General features: G+C 49.3%; 1 protein-coding gene across 1 annotated transcript; it reads right to left on the bottom strand.

Annotated features, from left to right (window-relative positions):
• SGPP1 (sphingosine-1-phosphate phosphatase 1) lies at window positions 1–23417 on the bottom strand. The gene is made up of 3 exons (XM_044272066.1): window positions 22729–23417; window positions 11267–11356; window positions 1–2835 (listed from the first exon to the last, which is right to left on the bottom strand). Exons 1-3 carry the CDS (start codon window positions 23338–23340, stop codon window positions 2284–2286), a joined length of 1254 nt encoding a protein of 417 aa, XP_044128001.1. The 5' UTR covers window positions 23341–23417; the 3' UTR covers window positions 1–2283.
• Window positions 23418–26243: the final 2826 nt, after the last annotated feature.

The raw sequence follows: 26243 nt of genomic DNA, 5'->3' as shown, positions 1-26243 counted from the left end.
GCGGGGGTGCTGTGTGTCGGACCCCAGACGATCTGATATTGATGACCTATCCTGAGGATAGGTCATCAATAAATATAACTTGGACAACCCCTTTAACGGGGTTGTCCAACTTCAGATAGTTTTTTCTAAATAGCCCACCCTTCACTATGCTTCAGATCCCACATGTAAGCTTCCAGCATGGACAGGGGTACATTCGCCGCAGCAGCCGATGAATAACCACAGGGACGACATTTCCCCCAAGCAGCACATGACTGCAGTCATGGGGCATGAAACATTACTGCTGCAGCAGAGCATGCCACTCCTGTCCGTGCTGTAAATTTATATGCAGCAACCAAGTAGGAAACCATTTTCAGGGATATTTCCTTCGACAGGTCGCACTCTAGAGCAGTGATCCCCAACCGCTGCAAAACCAGAGTTACTAATATGCTTTTAGGGCATGCTGGGAGTTGTACTTTCTCGGTAGCTGGAGAGCCACAGGTTGGGGACCACCGGTCTAGAGTTCTGGTATAACAGACCTTCTGTAGTCAAAATAATACAAAAACCATTGTGCTGAAAGAACAAACCTTCAGGATGCTGAGCTGCACAAAACGCAAAAAAAAAAAAAAAGATGAAATGTAAATGGAAACTAAGTGTACCCAAAGTGCGGACATCACCACTCCTAACCAGCGGACGAGCTGCACCTCCTATGAAATATCCTGCAGCCATGTGCCTCCACAGGGTGTAAGCCATCTTGTCTAATGCATTACATGCAAAAAAAATCATGAAATTCTGAAATATTACCGTACCATAAATGTAGAGCTACCAGTGAGGATGGTGAATCAAGGCCTCCCTTCAAGAGGGCTGCTGCAAAGTGTGCGGGGTCGAGAGGAGCCACCCATTTTACCATCAGTGCCTAAAGTATTATTCTCCAAGTAGGAATAGCAAGGCATACATTATATTGTATATGGAATAAGTGAAATGTCTCATCACACGCATACATGGGGAGCACAACCACACACCGGGGGGGGCTAATATGTAAGATACAAAATGGTTAAAATGAAGAAAATGTACATAGTGGTCATTAGAAGGGAACATGAAAAGGAAACCTACCAAAGCATACTTGACATGTGACATCTGCTAAGTGTCTATACAGAGAGCCTTCCAAAAATTGCGCCACTCCTGTGTGTGGGCAGTGACTGGTATGGCAATATTCACTTCAATGGGGGAGAAAGTGCATTACTAAACACTACCCATGGACAACAGTGGGGGAAAGGCCCGTGATAGATCAGGCCCATAAAGTTTCTGATGCTGTTTTTAAAGCCAAAGTCAGAAGTGGATCCAGAGGGAAGGAGAAGTAGAAGTCCTTGATTAAGGGTACATGCACAGAGTCAGGATTCATGTGCGGGTGTTCGCGGTCAATCCGCATCAATTGGTGCGGATTTTACTAAGTGAATGAAGAAAACCCATTTAGGAAAAATAAAATAGGTGAAAATCTGCATTGTGTGCATTGAGAATTTCTAATTCTCGTAGAATACAATGTACATGACCTACGGTGTGGATTTTCCGCACGCAATCCTGATCGTGTGCATTTAGCCTTACAGTCCTCATTCCTTTTTGAATCCTCTCCTGGCTTTAGATCATAAACTGCGTCAAAAACCACATATGCGATTCCACCCTAAACCTAGTGCCGATGGTGCCCGGACCTGCTGAACTAGATGGCTGTGCACTGCAGGATATAGGACGCCTGGCTCACAGCGCCAACAAGGTGATCCCTTTGTGGGCACCCTCTCCTCCATGGTACACAGTATAAAGACGCACACCCACAGACATGGCTATTGCCGTCTCGCCCAGGATATTCCTGGTATTATAGTGCCGCTGCATTAAAACGATTTACACATGCAGACAACAGGCATTGTCATTGCCATGTAAAAATTATTTCTATAGTTCAAGCTATGTTCTGGATGCTTGCCTTTAACATCACAGTATACATGGCATTGGTAATTATTAGCAAAAGAAAGGCACATTTATCAAGCAGTTTCATACAGTACCTGAATCTAAAGAAAAAATGGTTTTCAGATATAAAACCAACAGATGCTATGCTTGCGCAAGTAGCTGAAATTAAACAAAATTCTTTTTTTATATAATCTAGGACCGCTTTAGGTCCAAAAGCTGCTTTCCGACCAGTGCACTTTAGAAAATAGAAATTATTCAACTATTGTAGCCCCTCCTTTCTAAGAAGACGACAAGTCTGTCTTGAGGGTTTTGGAATAAATCGTTAAAAAAATATCACCCCTTCCACTATCCTTAATGCAGGCCAATCCATGTGAACAGATAGGGGACGATAAACATTACTGCAAATCCCACTGTGCCGTAGGTAAGGTATCGGTACGGGAGTTCCACCTCCATGCGTTGTCTTGCCTTTCGTACATCATCACAAGGAATGCCAAACACTTTGCAAGCCAGAGGAATGGTTATCATCTTCATGACTGCTCGGATCAGTAATAAAACTACTAACCCGACCAAAACCCGAAGCATGGCCTTTCCTAAGAGAGGCACTGTGAAAGATGGAATAGCGAGGGGCAAGGTATCCGGTGGTGGTTCCTTCAGGAGCCCCAGCATGTAACTAACATGCGACCCGCAGGCAATCCCGGCTCCGCTGCCAAGAATTTCTGCCGTGTCTCCACGGGACGTGCTCCATGTGTCGAGCGTGAAGGAGAAGATGCCCAGGACTAGGTGCAGGCTGATGATAATGAGGGGGGCATACTCATAAGTCAGGTTGAAATTGTCAATGATATCCAGAGCGGGATGGAAGACTATCAAAATGAGGATTGAATATAGGACACCAGCTACGACATCCTGCGGGAAAAGAATGGAAAAGATTAGAAGATGCTGCCAATGCCACGTGGTCCTAGGTAGAAACGGTGCGAACAGCAGCATAGCCACAGTAATCGCTGGCTCTGTTCACATCAGTGTCAAGGCTTTCCTCATAAATGGGAAGCACAAGCAGTACCGGATTTGCTGCACAATAGACACCAGAAGCAACTGACGGACCCTGCTAACTTACAATAGGATCCTTCCGCTTACGCACTGGGGTGTCCGTCATTTTGGCAGGAGATAAAAAAAATGCGCTGCAAGCGCACTATGATGAGGGGCTCGGATGGGTTCATGGATGTGGATATGAACAGAGTCTTAACCTTATTTCTATTGTACACAGTTATATGAATGCAGCGAGCAGGGCAAACTATGGAATTCATCACTCTGGCATCCATAGCTTTTTCCTGTAATAGTGTTTTTTTAAAATAAACTTTTATATATAAAAATCTTAACTTCACACTTGTATTATAGTCTATTTTTAATACCGCACATCTACTGTAAACCAGGGGACAGAGTGTGTTTACATGTAGACATATATGAACGCCCTTGGAAACCAGAACCTCCTTCAATGTGTTCATCTGACCTAGAATTTCTAGAGGGCGAGTTATTGGGGAATCGCCGCGACTTCTCCGAGCTCAGGAAAATGTGATGAAAGGCAAGTTGTTAAAAGGTGTTTGTCCAATATATTTTATTTTTAATACAAGAGTAGTAATAGCGATCCACTGCCTCTCTGATCCCCCACCAGCCCCTGGTCACCCGGTGCCAGCAATGATACGTCCTCTCGATGCGTGGCAGCAGTTAATCACCCACCACAGGGTGACTGATGGAGCCTGGTAAACTTAGGCTGGAGGGAGACCAGAGAACCCTTGGCATGGGAGCAGCAGGGGACTGGTATCTGGGGTATTATTAAAGACAAAATGAGGATGGTCAAGCCATTTCATGGGCATTACGGGTTTGGCAAAAAGAAGATTCTCTGTGTAATTAAAATAAAATATATTAAAAAAATATAGTTTTTCAAAATACTTTCTGTATTAATTCCTAAAAGGTTCTTACGATCTCTGCTTGCTGTCATTTAATGGTAACTCTCAGGCCAGGTTCACACGAGTGTAATTACGGAGATAATGATGCGTCTAAATTTCAGACGTGACCCGTAAAGCGGTTTTCCACATTGTTTTTTTTTGATGACCATCCTCTGCCACGGCCGTCACTCTGCTTTCCCTAGGCCATGTGATGTCACATTCATCAGTCACATGACCAACGCACAGCTCAGCCCCATAGAAGTGAATGGGGCTGAGCTGCGATACCAAGCAAAGCAGCTACCAAATGGACGGCGCTGTGTTTGGTGAGCTGAGAGAAGGCTGCGACACTACTGCCTTCTCAAACAGCTGATCAGTGGAGGTGTCCAACCCCTACCTCTCCGATGCAGATGACCCATCTGGAAATCAATAAAAAGATCTCAGAAAACCCTTTAACTGACCAAAACTCACGACATTGTAGATCCCTACGATGCTGCGAGTTTGGTCCTGTAAACTTGCGGCCGGGTCATTTGTCCAACATATGGATGCACGATGCATCTTTAACCACTTCAGCCCCGCTAGGTGAAACCCCCTTCATGACCAGAGCACTTTTTACACTTCGGCACTACACTCCTTTCACCGTTTATCGCTCGGTCATGCAACTTACCACTAGGGGTGGGCGATATGGCCTAAAATCTATATTGCGATATAATTTTAAGCATGTGCGATATATATTGCGATATATTGTTTTCTATATTGGGGGGGGGGGGGTGTTTAAATTTTATTTATTTTTTACTTTTTATTTATTAACTATTGGCCTCCTTAAGGGCTAGAACCCTTGTCATATTCACCCTAATAGAGCTCTATTAGGGTGAATAGGACTTTACACTCTCCCTGCTGCCCTGTGCATAGTGCACACAACAGCAGGGAGCTGACCATGGCGGCAGCCTCTGATCTGCCCCCCCCCAGCCTCTGATCTGCCCCCCCCCCAGCCTCTGATCTGCCCCCCCCCCAGCCTCTGATCTGCCCCCCCCCCAGCCTCTGATCTGCCCCCCCAGCCTCTGATCTGCCCCCCCCAGCCTCTGATCTGCCCCCCCCCCAGCCTCTGATCTGCCCCCCCCCAGCCTCTGATCTGCCCCCCCCCCAGCCTCTGATCTGCCCCCCCCCAGCCTCTGATCTGCCCCCCCCCCAGCCTCTGATCTGCCCCCCCCCCAGCCTCTGATCTGCCCCCCCCCAGCCTCTGATCTGCCCCCCCCCCAGCCTCTGATCTGCCCCCCCCCCAGCCTCTGATCTGCCCCCCCCCCAGCCTCTGATCTGCCCCCCCCCAGCCTCTGATCTGCCCCCCCCCCAGCCTCTGATCTGCCCCCTTCCCCAGCCTCTGATCTGCCCCCCTTCCCCAGCCTCTGATCTGCCCCCCTTCCCCAGCCTCTGATCTGCCCCCCTTCCCCAGCCTCTGATCTGCCCCCCTTCCCCAGCCTCTGATCTGCCCCCCTTCCCCAGCCTCTGATCTGCCCCCCTTCCCCAGCCTCTGATCTGCCCCCCTTCCCCAGCCTCTGATCTGCCCCCCTTCCCCAGCCTCTGATCTGCCCCCCTTCCCCAGCCTCTGATCTGCCCCCTAGCTCGATCTGCCCCCCTTCCCCAGCCTCTGATCTGCCCCCCTTCCCCAGCCTCTGATCTGCCCCCCTTCCCCAGCCTCTGATCTGCCCCCCTTCCCCAGCCTCTGATCTGCCCCCCTTCCCCAGCCTCTGATCTGCCCCCCTTCCCCAGCCTCTGATCTGCCCCCCTTCCCAGCCTCTGATCTGCCCCCCTTCCCCAGCCTCTGATCTGCCCCCCTTCCCCAGCCTCTGATCTGCCCCCCTTCCCCAGCCTCTGATCTGCCCCCCTTCCCCAGCCTCTGATCTGCCCCCCTTCCCCAGCCTCTGATCTGCCCCCCTTCCCCAGCCTCTGATCTGCCCCCCTTCCCCAGCCTCTGATCTGCCCCCCTTCCCCAGCCTCTGATCTGCCCCCCTCCCAGCCTCTGATCTGCCCCCCTTCCCCAGCCTCTGATCTGCCCCCCTTCCCCAGCCTCTGATCTGCCCCCCTTCCCCAGCCTCTGATCTGCCCCCCTTCCCCAGCCTCTGATCTGCCCCCCTTCCCCAGCCTCTGATCTGCCCCCCTTCCCCAGCCTCTGATCTGCCCCCCCTTCCCCAGCCTCTGATCTGCCCCCCTTCCCCAGCCTCTGATCTGCCCCCCTTCCCCAGCCTCTGATCTGCCCCCCTTCCCCAGCCTCTGATCTGCCCCCCTTCCCCAGCCTCTGATCTGCCCCCCTTCCCCAGCCTCTGATCTGCCCCCCTTCCCCAGCCTCTGATCTGCCCCCCTTCCCCAGCCTCTGATCTGCCCCCCTTCCCCAGCCTCTGATCTTCTCCCCAGCCTCTGATCTGCCCCCCTTCCCCAGCCTCTGATCTGCCTCCCTTCCCCAACCTCTGATCTGCCCCCTCTGGTAACGCAAACCCCCCCTCCCTCCCTCGCCAGTATTAATCATTGGTGGCAGTGGCCACAGGGTCCCCCCCGCCCCCCCATTGGTGGCAGTTTGCAGTTCCGATCGGAGCCCCAGCAGTGTAATGCTGGGGCTCCGATCGGTTACCATGGCAGCCAGGAGTCACGCTGCTGAAGTCCTGGCTGCCATGGTATGTTAGTGAGCAGAGAGCAGCGCATTATACTCACGTGCGCTGTGGCCGCCGGTCGCTCCTTCTCATAGGTCTGTGCGGCGCATTGCTAATGCTGTAAGCATTAGCTATCCGCCGCACAGACAGAAGAAGGAGCGACCGCCGGCCACAGCGCACGTGAGTATAATGCGCTGCTCTCTGCTCACTAACATACCATGGCAGCCAGGACTTCAGTAGCGTGACTCCTGGCTGCCATGGTAACCGATCGGAGCCCCAGCATTACACTGCTGGGGCTCCGATCGGAACTGCAAACTGCCACCAATGATGGGGGGGGGGGGGGGGGGACCCTGAGGGATATGGCCGGCACATTCATTGGTAGTGCAGTGGCCACAGTCCCTCCCCTCCTCCTCCTCGGTCCTCATTGGTGTTCAGCGGCAGCCGCGCACAGTGGGGAGGGAGGGACTCCCTCCTCCTTCCTCCTCCCTCCGCTGTGCCGGCCGGCTCAGAACATGGTGCGCGCGATCATATCGCGGTCCGGCGATATAGGCGATATGGCGAAAATCCATATCGTGGCCCAAATTCATATCGCATATATCGCCCACCCCTACTTACCACCCAAATGAATTTTACCTCCTTTTCTTCTCACTAATGGAGCTTTCATTTGGTGGTATTTTATTGCTGCTGACATTTTTACTTTTTTTGTTATTAATCAAAATGTAACGATTTTTTTGCAAAAAAATGACATTTTTCACTTTCAGCTGTAAAATTTTGCAAAAAAAACGACATCCATATATAAATTTTTCGCCAAATTTATTGTTCTACATGTCTTTGATAAAAAAAAAATGTTTGGGCAAAAAAAAAATGGTTTGGGTAAAAGTTATAGCATTTACAAACTATGGTACAAATATGTGAATTTCCGCTTTTTGAAGCAGCTCTGACTTTCTGAGCAGCTGTCATGTTTCCTGAGGTTCTACAATGCCCAAACAGTAGAAAACCCCCACAAATGACCCCATTTCGGAAAGTAGACACCCTAAGGTATTCGCTGATGGGCATAGTGAGTTCATAGAACTTTTTATTTTTTGTCACAAGTTAGCGGAAAATGATGATGATTTTATTTTTATTTTTTTTTCTTACAAAGTCTCATATTCCACTAACTTGCGACAAAAAATAAAAAAATTCTAGGAACTCACCATGCCCCTCACAGAATACCTTGGGGTGTCTTCTTTCCAAAATGGGGTCACTTGTGGCGTAGTTATACTGCCCTGGCAATTTAGGGGCCCAAATGTGTGAGAAGTACTTTGCAATCAAAATCTGTAAAAAATGACCGGTGAAATCCGAAAGGTGCACTTTGGAATATGTGCCCCTTTGCCCACCTTGGCATCAAAAAAGTGTCACATCTGGTATCGCCGTACTCAGGAGAAGTTGGGGAATGTGTTTTGGGGTGTCATTTTACATATACCCATGCTGGGTGAGAGAAATATCTTGGCAAAAGACAACTTTTCCCATTTTTTTATACAAAGTTGGCATTTGACCAAGATATTTTTCTCACCCAGCATGGGTATATGTAAAATGACACCCCAAAACACATTCCCCAACTTCTCCTGAGTACGGCGATACCAGATGTGTCACACTTTTTTGCTGCCAAGGTGGGCAAAGGGGCACATATTCCAAAGTGCACCTTTTGGATTTTGCAGGGCATGTTTTACACATTTTGATTGCAAAGTTCTTCTCACACATTTGGGCCCCTAAATTGCCAGGGCAGTATAACTACGCCACAAGTGACCCCATTTTGGAAAGAAGACACCCCAAGGTATTCCGTGAGGGGCATGGCGAGTTCCTAGAATTTTTTATTTTTTGTCGCAAGTTAGTGGAATATGAGACTTTGTAAGGAAAAAAGAGAAAAAATCATCATTTTCCACTAACTTGTGACAAAAAATAAAAAATTCTAGGAACTCGCCGTGCCCCTCACGGAATACCTTGGGGTGTCTTCTTTCCAAAATGGGGTCACTTGTGGCGTAGTTATACTGCCCTGGCAATGTAGGGGCCCAAATGTGTAAGAAGTACCTTGCAATCAAAATGTGTAAAAAATGGCCTGCGAAATCCGAAAGGTGCCCCTTTGCCCACCTTGGCTGCAAAAAAGTGTCACACATGTGGTATCGCCGTACTCAGGAGAAGTTGGGCAATGTGTTTTGGGGGGTCATTTTACATATACCCATGCTGGGTGAGAGAAATATCTTGGCAAAAGACAACTTTTCCAATTTTTTTATACAAAGTTGGCATTTGACCAAGATATTTCTCTCACCCAGCAAGGGTATATGTAAAATGACACCCCGAAACACATTCCCCAACTTCTCCTGAGTACGGCGATACCAGATGTGTGACACTTTTTTGCAGCCTAGATGCGCAAAGGGGCCCAAATTCCTTTTAGGAGGGCATTTTTAGACATTTGGATCCCAGACTTCTTCTCACACTTTCGGGCCCCTAAAAAGCCAGGGCAGTATAAATACCCCACATGTGACCCCACTTTGGAAAGAAGACACCCCAAGGTATTCAATGAGGGGCATGGCGAGTTCCTAGAATTTTTTTTTTTTTTGCATAAGTTAGCGGATATTGATTTTTTTTTTGTTTTTTTCTCACAAAGTCTCACTTTCCGCTAACTTAGGACAAAAATTTCAATCTTTCATGGACTCAATATGCCCCTCACGGAATACCTTGGGGTGTGTTCTTTCCGAAATGGGGTCACATGTGGGGTATTTATACTGCCCTGGCTTTTTAGGGGCCCTAAAGCGTGAGAAGAAGTCTGGAATATAAATGTCTAAAAATGTTTACGCATTTGGATTCCGTGAGGGGTATGGTGCGTCCATGTGAGATTTTATTTTTTGACACAAGTTAGTAGAATATGAGACTTTGTAAGAAAAAACAAAAACAAACAAAAAATTTCCGCTAACTTGTGCCAAAAAAAATGTCTGAATGGAGCCTTACCAGGGGGGGGGGGGGGGTGATCAATGACAGGGGGGTGATCACCCATATAGACTCCCTGATCACCCCCCTGTCACTGATCACCCCCCCTGTAAGGCTCCATTCAGACATCCGCATGATTTTTACGGATCCATGGATACATGGATCGGATCCACAAAACGCATGCGGACGTCTGAATGGAGCCTTACAGGGGGGTTATCAATGACAGGGGGTGATCAGGGTGATCACCCCCCTGTCAATGATCACCCCTCCTGTAAGGCTCCATTCAGACATCCGCATGATTTTTTACGGATCCATGGATACATGGATCGGATCCACAAAACGCATGCGGACGTCTGAATGGAGCCTTACAGGGGGGTTATCAATGACAGGGGGGTGATCAGGGAGTGTATATGGATGATCACCCGCCTGTCATTGATCACCCCCTGTAAGGCTCCATTCAGACGTCCGCATGTGTTTTGCGGATCCGATCCATGTATCCATGGATCCGTAAAAATCATGCGGACGTCTGAATGGAGCCTTACAGGGGGGTGATCAATGACAGGGGGTGATCAGGGAGTGTATATGGGTGATCACCCGCCTGTCATTGATCACCCCCCTGTAAGGCTCCATTCAGACGTCCGTATGCTTTTTGCGGATCCGATCCATGTATCCGTGGATCCGTAAAAATCATACGGACGTCTGAACGGAGCCTGACAGGGGGGTGATCAATGACAGGGCGGTGATCAATGACAGGGGGGTGATCAGGGAGTTTATATGGGGTGATCATGGGTGATCAGGGGTTTATAAGGGGTTAATAAGAGACGGGGGGGGGGGGGGGGTGTAGTGTAGTGTGGTGTTTGGTGCTACTGTACTGACCAACCTGTGTCCTCTGGTGGTCGATCCTAACAAAAGGGACCACCAGAGGACCAGGTAGGTAAATTCAGATCTCCAGCCTGCCAGCGAGCGATCGCCGCTGGCAGGCTGGAGATCCACTCGCTTACCTTCCGTTCCTGTGAGCGCGCGTTCACAGGAAATCTCGGCTCTCGCGGGAGGACGCGTATATGCGTCCACCCAGAAGAGCAGGACCGCCGGCAGGACGCAATCCTGCGTACGGCGGTCCTGAGGTGGTTAAAGCACCAGTCATGTGGCCTTATTTACTTCCAGACCTCCCTGGTCGTGTGATGGACACTCAGGGGCGGCTTACTGCAGGGCACAGCATTGATGACTGCGCTGTCATGAACTGTACAGTCTAAGGCTAGTTTCACACTAGTGGCAGGGAAGTCCAGCAGGCCATTCCAGTGGATGAACGGCCTGTCGGATCCGTCCTGCCACTAGTTCACATGTGCCCCTGGACTGCAGAATGCCTATAGAATGCCTCTCAGAGTGGCAGCGCACGGCGAGAGGCAGCTGGACTAAAAGTACTGCATGCAGTACTTTTAGTCCAGCTGCCACTCGCCGTGCGCTGCCGCCGGAACTCCACCCCCATTATAGTCAATGGGGACGGAGCGGCAGTTTGGGGGCGCACGTGAACTAGCGGCAGGACGGATCCGACAGGCCGTTTACCCGCCGGAAACGCTTGCCGGAGTCCCCTGCCGGTAGTGTGAAAGTACCCTAAGCCCCTTTTCCAATCCAGAAGTCTGCAATCTGTGGCTCTGCAACTGTTCTGGAACTACTTCTCCCAGCTTGCCTTGACATGCTGGGAGTTGCAATTTGAAAACAGGATGACGGCCACTGTTATTAGGATAAAATGCAAAACAGTTTCCAGAAAGAAGGGAAAACCACGTGACTTACCAAGATGGAATGCATTCCCATATACACGCGGCTAAGGCACACCAAGGTACACCAGAACACGGCAAGCAGAAGCCCGATAAAGAACGGAAACTGAATTAAAAGGGGAAACAAACAAAAAATGAGTTAGGGTGAATGGAGATACTTACACAATACTGTGACCTTGTTATCCTTGCTCAAGACCAGTGACAGCACTACAATAAAAGCACGTGCCGGTAAAAGGTCGCCCTCAGATTTCCTAACCATCCAATCTTATCTGTGCACCTCAATGAACTTGGACATAGCATAAGACATATCAGCAAAACTTGAGGCTTCCTGTTGACTTCCCGAGTCCTACACTGCTAAGCTTCTTGAATATCAGCAGCATAAAGAAAAGTTAAAGGGATATTTTTATCTCAACCAATTATGGCAGAGATGGGAATACCCTTCTTATGCAGCACCCATGGTGGGCCAAGTAGGTTGTGTTACACGTTTAACTCCCATAAAAGTGAATGGGAGCATAGCACACACCGCCAGTCACTGCGTAAGATGTGGTCTGATGAAGGTAGTTAAAATTGGTATACCCCCTTAAAGTCCAATTCCACTCCAGTAACTGCAAATAATCTGTATTTTTCTTTTTGGAGCTCCCCTCTTGGGGGCGGCGCTTCATGCTGCCATGGGGCAAAAAAAAATGTATACAATGCAACAGCACTTTGCAAACCAAATAAAGTACAATAATGCCAAAATAATAGAAAGTATTCTGGTGCAAATGCTACACTAATAAATTTGAGATGCTTGGCAGGTCATTTTGCACAAAATTATTTGTGCCCGTCTGCCAAACGTCAAGGCGATCTCAGTGAAACGGGAACCTAACACTAAATACCACATTAACTGGTAAGATACTGGCCTCCATTACATTCAGGGAATGCAGGTTCCACATGCATGCCGAGCCCACATTATATTATGCCTCCTGTGGTGCCAAAATGGCCTCCATTATATTCAGGGTATGCAGGCTCCTCATGCATGCCGAACCCACACTGCCTAGCAACCACTTGACTCCCCGTGTGGGTGACTACTATTTGAGTACATACAGTAACAGAAAGCAAGCATCTGTCCTGAATACAGCCAGATAGGGGATAACTGCTGGGACCCCACCAATCACAAGAACCCAGTTATCCCATGGGGCCCCTGTGAAATGCAGCAGCATGTGGAGCATGCACACTTCATCGCTATGTGACTGCAGGAGATTGGAATAGAGAGCGCTTTTATGCTGCTAAGAGATGCACACGCCTGACCTGCCAATCCATTTATTTCGGGACCCTGTTGTCATGACTGGTGGGAGCCCCACTGGTCAGATAGGAACTTTACTATGGCAGGAATGAGAGACTTGGGAAGACCCCTGTAATGGCTTCATGGGGGGCTGTTTGGTCCCCAATAGCAGGTAAATAACCGCTCGGATGTCATGCTCGCAATCTGATCTCTGTGTAAAAGAAGATGATTGATGTGTGGTAAAGTGTATGGAAAAGTCTTGAAAGGTGGGGGTGTATATCTCACCCAGGTTCCTCAACTGGGTGAGGTAAGTAAAATCCAGAAAAGATAAAGTGGTTTCAGCAAGGTGTAGCTTGCTGAGACAGTTTGTTTTAAAAGTTCAAGGGCTGGATTTTATTTGGACTGGGAAGGTAGGTTTGATAGTGGGACCTCCCCAGTCCACCCCCATTCCAGGGCAGATTTTTCCCTAGCCTGAGGGATCCCCAGGTGTAGCCAGCTGGGATCATTAGGGGGAAATAAAAGCACATCCCAGGCTGTCAGTCTGGGAGAGTTATGCCTGGAAGAAGTCTAGGAAGCTGGCTAGAGATGCCAGAGTCTGTGTGTCACCTGCGCTCAATAGGTGAGCTAGAAACTAACCTGTATTAGTTAGAGCCCAGACGGGCAGGAGTTTATTTTGTTTGGCTTTTGTTTTGTGGTGCTGGAACTTCACCGTACCTAGTGAACTATAACTGGGTTTGCCTGTAACTTGCCGGAGTGTCATAAAATAAAGCATCAATTTGGACTTTAATCCTGTTGTCTGCAAAGTAATCTGTCATCGCTACCTTGCTTGAGAGAGCAACCCCTTACAGATGATATAAAAAAAAAAAACTCCTGTGCTGCTGTTTATGGATTCTGCTGCCGTTATCAGAGGCACAAGTGGTAAGCAACGCCAACTCCGCTTGCTGGCTGCAAGGATCATCCTGCAAGTCCTGCAATTCTTTTCCAAAGTAATAATCAATTGGCGATTAGAAAATTCAAGGGTTTTAGACTCTTTTTCTGCAATGACAGTCAACCAAGACCATTTATAGTGAAAGAATGAGTACAAGCGAGGAACCTTACTACAGCCAAAAGTGGAAGCACCAGTGAACAAGCTGCAGGAGGGGGGGGGGGGAATAAAAAAAATAAAAAAGAGACCCATGAACCCCCAGTTAGAAGGGATGATCTGGGTGACATTGGCTGCACAATAGGTACGTTACAGAAGGTCTAGGACTATTTCTATACTCCTTTAAATAAATGAGGGGTATCACATTGTGAAACGGGTCAGCGGCAGCGAAAGCGCTCATAAATAAATTAGAACTAAGCAGCCAGACCAATTATATCACAGCAAGAGGTTTAAAGGGCATCCGTCAGCAGGTTTGTCCCTATGACACTGGCTGACCTGTTACATGTGTCCTTGGCAGCTAAAGACATCTGTGTTGGTCCCATGTTCATATGTGGCCGCATTTCAGAAAATGATGTTTTGATATATGCAAATAAGCCTGTAGGAGCAACGGGAGCGTTACCATTACACCTACTCTCTCTGCAACTTCTGTGCCCGCTCCACTTTGATTGACAGGGCTTAGCGTGATCACATTTACACTACCTGATCCTGTGAAGTGGGAAGGGGTGGCAGTTGTAGAGAGAGAGCTGAGCCTCCAGGTGTAATGGCAACGCCCCCGTTGCTCCTAAAGGCTCATTTGCATATATTAAAACATAATTTTTCTCAGCAATGCGGGCACATATGAAACATGGGACCAACACAGATGCCTTCAGCTGCCAAGTGCACATGTAACAGGTCAGCCAGTGTCATAGGTACAAATCTGCTGACAGATGCCCTTTAAAAGTGGTGTTCCAGTGCAAAAAATACCAGTAAAAGAAATGAGAGAATGCAAGAGAGGAAAGGAATGGAAGGAAGAAAAGGACAACTGAACGGGTTCTGCTGAAAGCAGATTCAAGGCATGTTGGGGGGGAATAGAGGGGCTTTCCTGCTGGAGTCTTCCGTAGACTGCTTGGGATGGGTCACTTGCCCTGCGGCAGTGAGCAGTCACCTCATTGACAACAGAGGACTGTGGGGGTCTCTGTGGTCCTAGGAACAGATTCTCGTTAACATCAAAGCTATTCCTCAACTAAAATCCATGCATACCAGCCACAACACATGACTGTCATACCACAAGTAACTGTGATAGCTGCGGCCGCCCCCTCCCGGCTCTGACATCACACACCAGCACTACTTACATATGGCTTCAAAAAACTGCAAGACAGTGCTTTGACCCTTTTTAGGTTTATTTGCCAAGTTTATCAACTGCGACTTTGTAAAAAGATGCAATGTCCCAACCTTACTCTTGGGCCTTGTGCACACGGCCGTGTTTTGCGGTCCACAAATCACGGATCCTGCCGAGTGCATGCCGCCATTTATTTTTTTGTTCTGTAGAAATGTCCTACCCTTGTCAGCGAAACAGAAACCAATAGCACCTGTTATTTTTATTTTGCAGGGCTGCAGAACACATCTGCAAAAAAAATGCGGATCGCATGTGGACAGAAACTATGGCCGTGTGCACGAGTTCTTAACTTTATCTCCAACAGCATGCCGCTAGTCAGACTGCCCCAGGGAAGCAGTGAACACATCAGATCTGCATGCTCTTCAACAGATGGTAGTCACCTTCTGTCCACAAGAACCTCCAGTAGAGGAGAACCTGGTGGTGGGTCCCAGGAGCTTGGAGACTATTTCCCTGCCAGACGTTCCCGTTAACAAGCAATTCCCTTTTGAGCCATGAGACACCGGAGCAAAGGTCAGCGGAGGAGACGTCTTATAGTTATTAAAAATACTGCTGACAATGACAATTACGTTCCGCTGAAGTGGAACCAGATAGGGCTTTATCACCTATATGTACAGGACAAGCAACGCTGCTCTCTAGATCCAGAAACCAGGTCTTGTAAAGCTTACGCCATTCAGTCTCAGAGGCTATCCCTGGAGGTTACCGCTAGTGTTTGCCAACCCAGCAAATGATACATTTTGTCTCCCCCCCCACCAAACTTACTGAGAGAAGCATACTTACCTGCTCCCTGCCGCACGGCCCCGGCTCCTTGAGTCCACTTGGCCTCCCTCTGCTTGTAAAAGTCCGGCACACACTGGGATCATATGTGCCGCTTGTGGAACAGGTCACCGCAGAGGCCAGTCATTGGCTGCAGCAGCATACACAATCCAGTCCGTGCCGGAAGTGTCTAAGCTGGGACTGGAGCACAGCGGTGGACCACAAGAGAACGGCAGGAGTAAGTAGGCATGCTTTTTCCACCACAAGTCTGGCGGGAGGGTTTACAAAAAGGGTCAAAAAGCTGGAGAACCCTATTAAACAAAAAGTTTAAAGTACGCAAAATGTATTAAAAAGCTGCATCGCACAATGCTTAATAAATGTGTTCCATCTTGGATGGTCAAAGCCAGAAATGTCTACCTCAGCACAGGCATGGATTTGTGCCAAAATCTGCAGCATTTTCTGTCTTTAGTAAGCTGGTCACACCCCGCCCAGCTAACCCTGCCCACTTCTCAAAACGTGAAAGTGGCACCATCATTTGCGCCTTTATGACGCCACCCTATGGATAGATTCCCCATACAGTACCTAGCAAATTTTACACCTTAGGAGTACAATAAAAACCCTTTTCCTAAAAACGCAATCTTTCAGCACTGTGTAGGCCTCACAAAATTTAAGATAGCGGCTGGAGCCTGAGAGAAGAAGGCGACCACGGTGGAACCACAAGATCCAGCTTTGGAGCAGCATGTGCGCATCCTGCATCATGACGGTCAGAGCGGTGCAGAGAATGTTTCATTTTGGTTTTTTTCCTAGGAAACAGAACAGTATTAGAAAGCAGCGGACATGGTGAAAGCTTCAGCTCAGATACAATCGTATCTGCCCGGGTGAACTCTGCGTCCTTTACATCAGCTGCATTCTTCCAGCCACCGCCACCAAACATCATCTGCTTCTAATAGAGATTGTATAAGGGATGGAACCGAAAGCCAAGCCTTAAAAGGATTTTCCAACTTTGGGACATTGCAGCCGTGTTCCTGGATGATTCAGTTCCCCGCAGAAACAAACCTAGCTCGTAGCCGGGACCTGTGACCACTGCAGCCAATCAGTGGCCTCAGCAGTCACATGTGAACGAACAGCACATCCTTGCTAGCAACCTGCCATCTTAGCACATGCGACCGCAGTGGTCACGGGACAGACAGACTCTTCTGGCAGGGACTCAAAGCGGCCTGTGGTCAGGTGATGTGTTTTTTTTTTGTCCGTTTGGCCACAGTTAGAGTCTAGGCCAGACAAACCCTTTAAAGGGGTATTCCGCTGTGGGAGTCAGCTGCTTGAATGGGGCGTGGCCCTCGTGCAAGTGCCGCATCCTCTGCAAGGTTTACCTGCACGCGGTGGGGCAGTGCAATTACAGCTTCCACTTCTATTCACATGAAAGGGATGAAGTTGAACAGCTGTAATTACACTGCGCAGCCGCTAGAATGTAGCTGGCAGGCAGGCAAACACTGAGGAGGACGCAGCGCTTGCACGGGTGCCGCAATCTCTTCAAACAGCCAATCGCCAGGGGTGCCAAGAGTCTAACCCCCACTGACCTGAAACTGATGACTTAACCCAAGTATAGGTCATCTATTTCATGAAACCAAAATACCCCTTTAAAGGGCTTGTCCAGCTTTGGGGTGCTCCGTTCCAGCTCCCTTCAGCAGTCTAGCTTATGTGACCTCTGAGGTCCATGATTGGCTGAGGCAGCCATGGGACCCGAAATGGCAAAGAACAGGGCCACGGCATAGGGACAGCTATTGGGTTGATTATCTCTTATGCTAAATTACCCCTTTAAAAGGGGTATTCTGGTTAGAGGATGTTGTCCCCTATCCACAGTCCAACCACTTGAAGAACGGGGTCTCCGTACTCCCAAAATGAACGGAGCCGAAGGATTGTTTCCAGTAGTCCCATAGAGATAAATGGCATGAGAGTACATGCTCTACTCATTTCAGCGGTACGGGGCCCCTGGTCTAGTAACAGTGGGGGTCCCAGTGGTCAGACGCCCACCAATCTAATAAGTATCCACACTTCACCTATGCAGGATACCTTAAAAGTGAAAGTCTCATGGCAGGTTCTCTTTCCATTGACTTGCATGCTGTGGAGACGCGGAGGTCGGTTGTCGTACTGCAGCTGCCTTCAGTCGCAATGGTTGTCTGCCAGGGGTAGGCAACCTCTGGCGCTCCAGCTGTTGTGAAACTACAACTCCCAGCATGCATACTTTCTCTGTTCTTCTCAGACATCCCATAGAAATGAATGGAGAATGCTGGGAATTGTAGTATCACAGCAGCTGGAGCGCTGAAGGTAATCAATCGCCTGAGGGGCACATGTTTTCCCATCTTATAAAGTAATAGCATATCATGTTGATAAGCCATCACTTTAGATCAATGTGGGGGTGGACCTGTCGGACCCCTCCCTCCGATTCTGAGAGCTTGTCCTTTTCTTAGTTTTCCTGAGCCACATAAACGTGCAGGAACCTGAGGCACGGCCACGTACAACCTGAGGCACGGCCACGTACAACCTGAGGCACGGCCACGTACAACCTGAGGCACGGCCACGTACAACCTGAGGCACGGCCACGTACAACCTGAGGCACGGCCACGTACAACCTGCACAGAGGGTGGTCAGGAGCGGTGCAGGACAAGGGAAAACAGGGACGGGGACACTGCGCTAAATCATCAATCATCTCATGATGGGTGGGGGGGTCCCAGAGGATGAACCCCCATAAAGTGATGGCATGTCCTAGCTATATGCCATGACCCTGCAACATTTGTGCCTGCGACTACCCCTGAAAGGCATTCTGGCATCTCCGTTCACCTGGACTATGGGTGGTCCGGGTCTGGAGGACACATTACGGATGTCAGAACACAATGAATGTCACCGTGTCGGAGACACACAGTCCCATAATGTCAGCAGCAAAGACATACACTGTGGCCGAAGTGCAAACCCAGATATTTAGCCTCTGTTAGTGAACTACAAGTCCCAGCATGCAAGTAAAACTTACAGGACTACATACAAAATAAAGAATGACAAAACACTTTCAATTCTTCAAAATGTCTGCTTGCTGTCACTGAATGGGAGCATTCTTGTTCCTCCCCCAAGGTGGAAATCCTATACAGACCTAAACGGCTGAGGATTTGATACAAAGTATCCAAGCTTGTGCCAGATAAATAGCCAGGACTCCAGCACTGATACATTGTAGCAAACCATCAGGCCACCAGAGAGACTTCTGCGCAGATGTCCTCCGCTCCAGCCGGGATACAAATGTAGCAAACCATCAGCTGTGAACGGCACAAGGCTAGGGTTACATGAGGACTTTGGCCATGGCATGGACAAGTATTGCAGCGTGGCACTGACTGCGCAGCAACTAATGAAAGTGAATGGGGCAGTGTTCAGACTGACAGGTTACCCTGACTGGTGCGAGACTGGACTGCGAGCCACTGTCACGTCCTAACAGCTTGCGGTTTGAAACGCGACCTTCACTCACTTTCACGCATTGCAGTGCAGGCAGCAATGACTTAAAGAGGTTGTCCAGCATGGGAACCACCACTGACAGAAGGCGGGACATTACAAAATGTAGCGGTGCAATTCTCACCGGAATTCAGGCGGAATTCACACTGCGTGCAGTTTCTGGGGTAAGTGCCAGGCTGGCATACATCAGCATGACATACTTCTACAGTCTGCCCACCAGCGTGGCCTCCATCGGAAATCTAACACATTTCAAGCGCAGTGTGAATAGCCCCCGAGGGTACGCCACACAGGACTGCCATGGATTTAGCAGTGGATCCGCGACAACAGGCTGCAGGATTTACAGCAGATTTCACCCTTAGGGCCAAGTTCACACAGTGAATTTTGACACCGCGTATACCGCGGCAGAAACCGCCATGGTTGTTCCATTTTGGATACCATGGACCTAGACCGCAAGCAGACACCAGCCATGGCGGTGTGCACACTGGGTCGGGGACACGCCCTTCTTAGCGAGGTTGTGGCTTTAAACCGCCAATCCGTGAACTGAAGCACCGCTAGAATATTGATGCAGTGTTCGCGCCAAACTAAATTAGGTCTTCAAATTCCACTGCGTGAATGCGCCCTTAGGTATGTCCACACACTTGGATTTTGACCAAATGTCAAAATCTGCCACGTATGGTTTAGCTCCATTGAATGGAATTCAACCTCAGGCAGACTTGCGCCGCAGCTTCCCATGGCGTCCATCTAGGACGGAAATGTCGCACATAAAAAAAAATAAAAAAATCCTTGGCCGCACAAACGAACGGCGGCGTTGACTGCTATTAAAATCAATGGAAGGTGGTTTCTGCGCAGAATCCATCACAAACATCCGCTGTGTGAACATACCCTTAAGGGCTCGTTCACATCTGTGTTGGAGGGTCCGCCACGGAGTCCATCAAAAATCGCGGACAGAAAAGTCCTGCATGCAAACGGATCCGATTACAGTCCATGGTATCTGTCAGATCCGTTTGCATCAGTTATGTTCCGTTATTTGTGTTGACAACCTCCTCGGTTGATCAACTTCCAAGTGTTTTTTGTTTTGTTTTTGTTTTTTAAATACCCCTCCCCTCCGCCCACCCGGTAGCACCTATCGAGGAAATCATACCTACCTGCTCCTGAACGTTCAGTGCCAGCTCTCCATCGCATGCACTCCTGCAGCAAATGACCCCCACCTAGAGGCATGTCACCGCTGAGGCCAGTCATTGGCTGCAGCAGTGAACATGACCCCCCCCCCCCACCCCGGAGAGGCAAAGATCAAAACACAGCGGGGAGTGTGCCGGGATGGGGGACCAATGGGAACGGGACCCACAGAAGGCACTCCTACAGCAAATGTCCTCCAACTTGTGGCATGCAACATGTCACCACAGAGGCCAGTCACTGGCTGCAGCAGTGAACATGACCCACCACCCTGGGGGCAAAGATCAAAACTCAGCGGAGAGATCCCCGGGATGGGACCCACAGCATGCACCGCTGCTGCGCAAATGACCCCCCCCCCCCCCCCCACCTAGTGGCATGCGACTGGCTGCAGCAGTGAACATGACCCACATCATGAGTCAACGCTCACTGTAATTTTACCTTACCCATGCCCTGGTACTGCGCTTGCGCGGAGGCGCACACCCCCGGAAGTCACGTGGGGTAAGGGAATCTGACGATTTAATGTTTTCTGACAGAACACCAGGACCCACAGCATGCACTGCTGCGGTAAATGACCCCCACCTGGTGGCATGCAATATGTCACCGCTGAGGCCAGTCATTGGCTGCAGCAGTGAATATGACCCACCACCCTGGGGGCAAAGATCAAAACTCAGCAGAGAGATCCCCGGGACGGGACCCACAGCATGCAACCCTGCAGCAAATGACCCCCACCTAGTGGCATGTGACTGGCTGCAGCAGTGAACATGACCCACCACCCCGTGGGCAAAGATCAAAACTCAGTGGAGAGATCAATGGGACCCACAGCATGCACTGCTGCGGTAAATGACCCCCACCTGGTGGCATGCAATATGTCACTGCTGAGGCCAGTCATTGGCTGCAGCAGTGAACATGACAACCCACCCTAGTGGCAAGCACAGCAGAGAGATCCCCGGGACGGGACCCACAGCATGCAACCCTGCAGCAAATGACCCCCACCTAGTGGCATGTGACTGGCTGCAGCAGTGAACATGACCCACCACCCCGTGGGCAAAGATCAAAACTCAGTGGAGAGATCAATGGGACCCACAGCATGCACTGCTGCGGTAAATGACCCCCACCTGGTGGCATGCAATATGTCACCGCTGAGGCCAGTCATTGGCTGCAGCAGTGAATATGACCCACCACCCTGGGGGCAAAGATCAAAACTCAGCAGAGAGAGAGAGAGAGAGAGAGAGAGAGAGAGAGAGAGAGAGAGATCACCGGGAGGGGACCCACAGCATGCACCCCTGCAGCAAATGACCCCCACCTAGTGGCATGTGACTGGCTGCAGCAGTGAATATGACCCACCACCCTGGGGGGCAAAGATCAAAACTCAGCAGAGAGATCCCCGGGACGGGACCCACAGCATGCAACCCTGCAGCAAATGACCCCCACCTAGTGGCATGTGACTGGCTGCAGCAGTGAACATGACCCACCACCCCGTGGGCAAAGATCAAAACTCAGTGGAGAGATCAACGGGACCCACAGCATGCACTGCTGCGGTAAATGACCCCCACCTGGTGGCATGCAATATGTCACTGCTGAGGCCAGTCATTGGCTGCAGCAGTGAACATGACAACCCACCCTAGTGGCAAGCACAGCAGAGAGATCCCCGGGACGGGACCCACAGCATGCACCGCTGCAGCAAATGACCCCCCACCACCTAGTGGCATGCGACTGGCTGCAGCAGTGAACATGACCCACCACCATGAGTCAACGCTCACTGTGATTTTACCTTACCCATGCCCTGGTACTGCGCTTGCATGGAGGCGTCGTGCCGTGGTACTGCACTTGCACGGAGGCGCACACCCCTGGAAGTCACGTGGGGTAAGGGAATCTGACGATTTAAGGTTTTCTGACAGAACACTGGGACCCACAGCATGCACTGCTGCGTTAAATGACCCCCACCTGGTGGCATGCAATATGTCACTGCTGAGGCCAGTCACTGGCTGCAGCAGTGAATATGACCCACCACCCTGGGGGCAAAGATCAAAACTCAGCTGAGAGATCACTGGGACGGGACAAAGCATGCACCCCTGCAGCAAATGACCCCCACCTAGTGGCATGTGACTGGCTGCAGCAGTGAACATGACCCACCACCCCATGGGCAAAGATCAAAACTCAGCGGAGAGATCACCGGGACCCACAGCATGCACTGCTGCGGCAAATGACCCCCACCTGGTGGCATGCAACATGTCACCGCTGAGGCCAGTCATTGGCTGCAGCAGTGAACATGACAACCCACCCTAGGGGCAAACACAGCGGAGAGAGCGCTGGGACGGGGGACCTGACCCAGCATGGGGCAGCAGGCCAGTATGCTTCCAAGACATTTTGAAGATGGACAACCCCTTTAAATCTACATCAGTTTTCAGCCTGTCAACCGCCTCTACTCACTGACAGCAAGCAGAGACCTCGCACACCTTGAATAAACACTAGGGCCGAGTTATCACCCCAGGGGAGCCTTACCTGCCATCTGCCCCAGGTGAGCAGCAGGAGGGTGAGGGGGATGGCGGTGCCGGACATGGCGTGGGTGGAGGGCATGCCGTACTCGGAGTTGTAGAAGACCTCCAGCTTCAGCACGGGCGGGGAGGGCGGCCGGGGCCAGCGGATCAGGTCCTTGGTGCACTGGCCCAGATACATCACCCACACCCACACCACGATCACCCGCCGCCCCACGTGCGCGTCTACGTTCCAGATCCAGAAGGGGAAGAAGGAGATGTAGAAGAGCTCGTTGCCCAGCTCGGTGCCCAGTGTGAACAGGTAGAAGAGCAGGCGGTTGCGGATGATGAAGTGCTGTCCTTCCTCCCCGGTCAGGGAGTTCCTCCGCTGCGGCTGCATCTTCTTCTCCTCCTCCTCCTTACACCCGGCAGCTCCGTTCTCCAGCAGGAATCCATTGCGATGCCGGCTTCCCCGGTGCTTGGGCCCGTCCCCGGCGGCCTCCTGGGTGTCCTTCTCCTCGTAGGGTGAGGAGCTCTGCACTCCGCACAGCTGCTGGAAGCGGGCCACATTCTCCGGGTCCTGCAGGGAGTCGGTGAGCCGCTGCAGGCGGGTGTACGCCGCTCCCATGGCGCCCCGCATCCCCGCGACACACGTAGCCCCGGGTCAATCACGGCAGCGGCGAGCGCCTCCTGTCACTCTGCTGTCCCGCCTCGTAACCCCGCCCACTCGTCACACGACGAGCCTGTAACTGGAGGGAGGTCATGTGACCACTGCTGGCTGAGGCGGGAATCTGCGGCCCAGGAGAGCTCGGACTTTACCTCAGACGAGGAATAAATTTATCAATAATGGCGTCATTTGTGCCAAAAAATAGTAACATTACAAATACAAATTGATTTGTTTCACCTTATGTATCAAAAGGCGCGCCTCACATTTAAATATCAACTTTTTTTTTGTGAAATTTTTACCTTAATACCACTAAAAATGCAACTTTTTAAAACTGAAAGTCTCCATTTCACCCCCCCCCCTCACCCTGTTTTGCATTTTTGCGACATTTCCTGTTGTGGTAAATTTCGACATTTGTCTCAGACTCGGGACATTTTTGTTATTGGCCGCTTTCAGACGAGCGTATTTGCAATGCGTATATAGTCCGGATTTTATGTTTCGGAATCCGCTGCTAATGTTAATGAATAGAGCTATTCACACGGGCGTATAATTTCTGTCAGTATTTGAAATACGCAGCATGTCCGAGTTTTGTGCGGATTTGTTTACAAATAGGCACGTTACAGTATGTGCAGTGCATAAATAATGTAGGAAGGAAGAAATACGGATGTAATAATCCTGATGATAATACTGATGGTATATCATCAGGATCCTGAGCCAGAATACTGACGGATTTCAATACGCTCGTCGGAAAGCGGCCATTGTTTTGTTTTTGTTGAATGGCAATTTACTGACAGAACCCTGTTGTTAGCTCATTTATATTAGATAAAAATAAATGCGTCCCGTTTTAATACTTACCTGTCACTTGTTCCCACAACGAGTTGGTTTATCTTTTCATAAATGTGACTTTTTGACAAAAAGTGACATCTTTATGCCATAAATAAGACTTTTTTTTTTTTTTTTTTTACACAAAACACCACCACATAAGCTAGCCTAATTGTCCACAACAAATTGAGCAATTTCTGCCGATAAGAGGATGATAAATGAGGCGTAATATGCGCCAATTTGATAGCTCGGACCACTTTGACGTTTATAACTCATTTCTGGCGTGATACAGTCTTTATGGTTAAAATTCTGGAGAAAACAGTTGATATATTTGGCGCAAATCGAAACACCATTCTTTTGGGCGCATTTTACTCCATAATTCTGGCGCAACATGCTTAGTAAATGTCCCCCAATGTGTCTGTATAAACCTTGTCATCCCTCAAAGCACTAGTTATCCCTCATATTAAAAAATATAAAGCTAGTAACGATTCTCCTACACGCAGGGCGGCCACCTAGGGTGCTGCCGCACAGTTTTGTGTGTTTTTATTACTTTGTGAAAAAACTCCAGGCTTGGTCAGCGTATTTATGTGGCGTTTTTGATCATATAATGCAGACATGGCCAACCTGCGGCTCTCCAGCTGTTGCAAAACTACAACTCCCAGCATGCCTAGAATGCCTACAGCTATCAGCCTACAGCAGGGCATGGTGGGAATTGTAGTTTTACAACAGCTGGAGAGCCGCAGGTTGGCCAGCCCTGATATAATGTGTTTTTTTTTTGTATGCCGTACTTTTTTTTTTATAGGAAAGTAATGGCATTTCGTCTGCAGAGAAGTATGGGTAAAATACATTGGTACGAAAAATAAAAGTCTATGCAAAAACAGCACTGCCACTCGCGTTTCTTGTTGAGCACGACATAAAAAACTATATACGTTCAATGGGACATAAATGCCAGAGCACACTGCAATTTCAAAAACATGGCTCTGACCCAAAAAGCACCACCTATGGAAATACCGTTTTGTGTGTGACACATTAATTATTACCCATAGACTTCCAATGAACTGTTGGATTTTTTTTGTTTTTGTTTTACAACTGAAAAACGCTATAATAACTGCCAGTAAAAAGGTTAAAAATAAAATAAACACACCAAAAATATGCAAAACTTATAGTTGACCCCAGCCCTGCAGCCATGGTACCTGCTGTTTACCCCATGACAGGCATTGTGTGTAGTACAGACAGTAATGTTTGTGTATTCAGTCGTACTGGAAATACAGGACAGAAGGGACACGTGTGAGGGCGACGATTTACACCTTCAATAAATAGTTTAGACATAAAATAATCAGTTTTATTATTTTATCGTTTTGCACATTTTACATTTGGTAATTCTGCGGAGTACTGTGCCACATATTAGGCTGCCCCTACACCCTCCATAACTGCTGGCCGTACAACAGTATCTCTCCTGACCTCCCACATAGTGTTGCGCGTATCGAGCTTCGGATCCTAGTTATCATCAAAGTCTCGCGGGACTTTGGTAAATAACTTCCGGATTTGATTTCCGAACCATTTTAAAACTTGGATCCGATGTCGGCTTCAGTACCGAGGTACCAGCTGGTACCGAAGCCGACTTCAGATTCCTGTTTTAAAATGGTTCTCAAGTTTAAAAATCAAATGCCAGAGTTATTCACTGAAGACTAATTTCAACTCGTCGTAGCCCTTACAGCATTAAAGAGGACCTTTCACCACCCCTGACACGCCTGTTTTAATGATTTGCTATTAGCCTTCAGTAAGGGTACAGAGGGGAGGTAACCAGTTGGGGGGGTGTACCTGCACGGTATGAAAATGGCAGCACTGATTGGATAGAGTGAGTCTGTGCAGGTACACCCCCCCCCCCAACTGGTTACCTCCCTCTGTACCCTTACTGAAGGCTAATAGCAATTCATTCATAACTTCATGTAGAAATAATAAAGGAATGGCACAACATATAATAGTTATAATAGATGGTCCAGGATAGTTAGATGGGGAATGCATGAAGCTATTAAAACAGGCATGTCAGGAGTGGT

This window comes from Bufo gargarizans, chromosome 11 (assembly GCF_014858855.1).
Source record: "Bufo gargarizans isolate SCDJY-AF-19 chromosome 11, ASM1485885v1, whole genome shotgun sequence".
In the NCBI taxonomy this organism is placed as follows: Eukaryota; Metazoa; Chordata; class Amphibia; order Anura; family Bufonidae; genus Bufo; species Bufo gargarizans.
Note: the sequence above shows the minus strand (reverse complement) of the source record. Positions and strands in the feature narration are given on the sequence as shown.

What these genes read in the sequence shown, in the direction of transcription:
- SGPP1 (XM_044272066.1), bottom strand. Translation starts at nt 23,340, where the DNA reads ATGCGGGGCGCCATGGGAGCGGCGTACACCCGCCTGCAGCGGCTCACC. An exon ending in TCACCTGGGGCAGATGGCAG is followed by an intron (nt 11,357 to 22,728) that starts GTAAGGCTCCCC and finishes CTTTTAATTCAG; the next exon opens with TTTCCGTTCTTTATCGGGCT. An exon ending in TGGGAATGCATTCCATCTTG is followed by an intron (nt 2,836 to 11,266) that starts GTAAGTCACGTG and finishes CTTTTCCCGCAG; the next exon opens with GATGTCGTAGCTGGTGTCCT.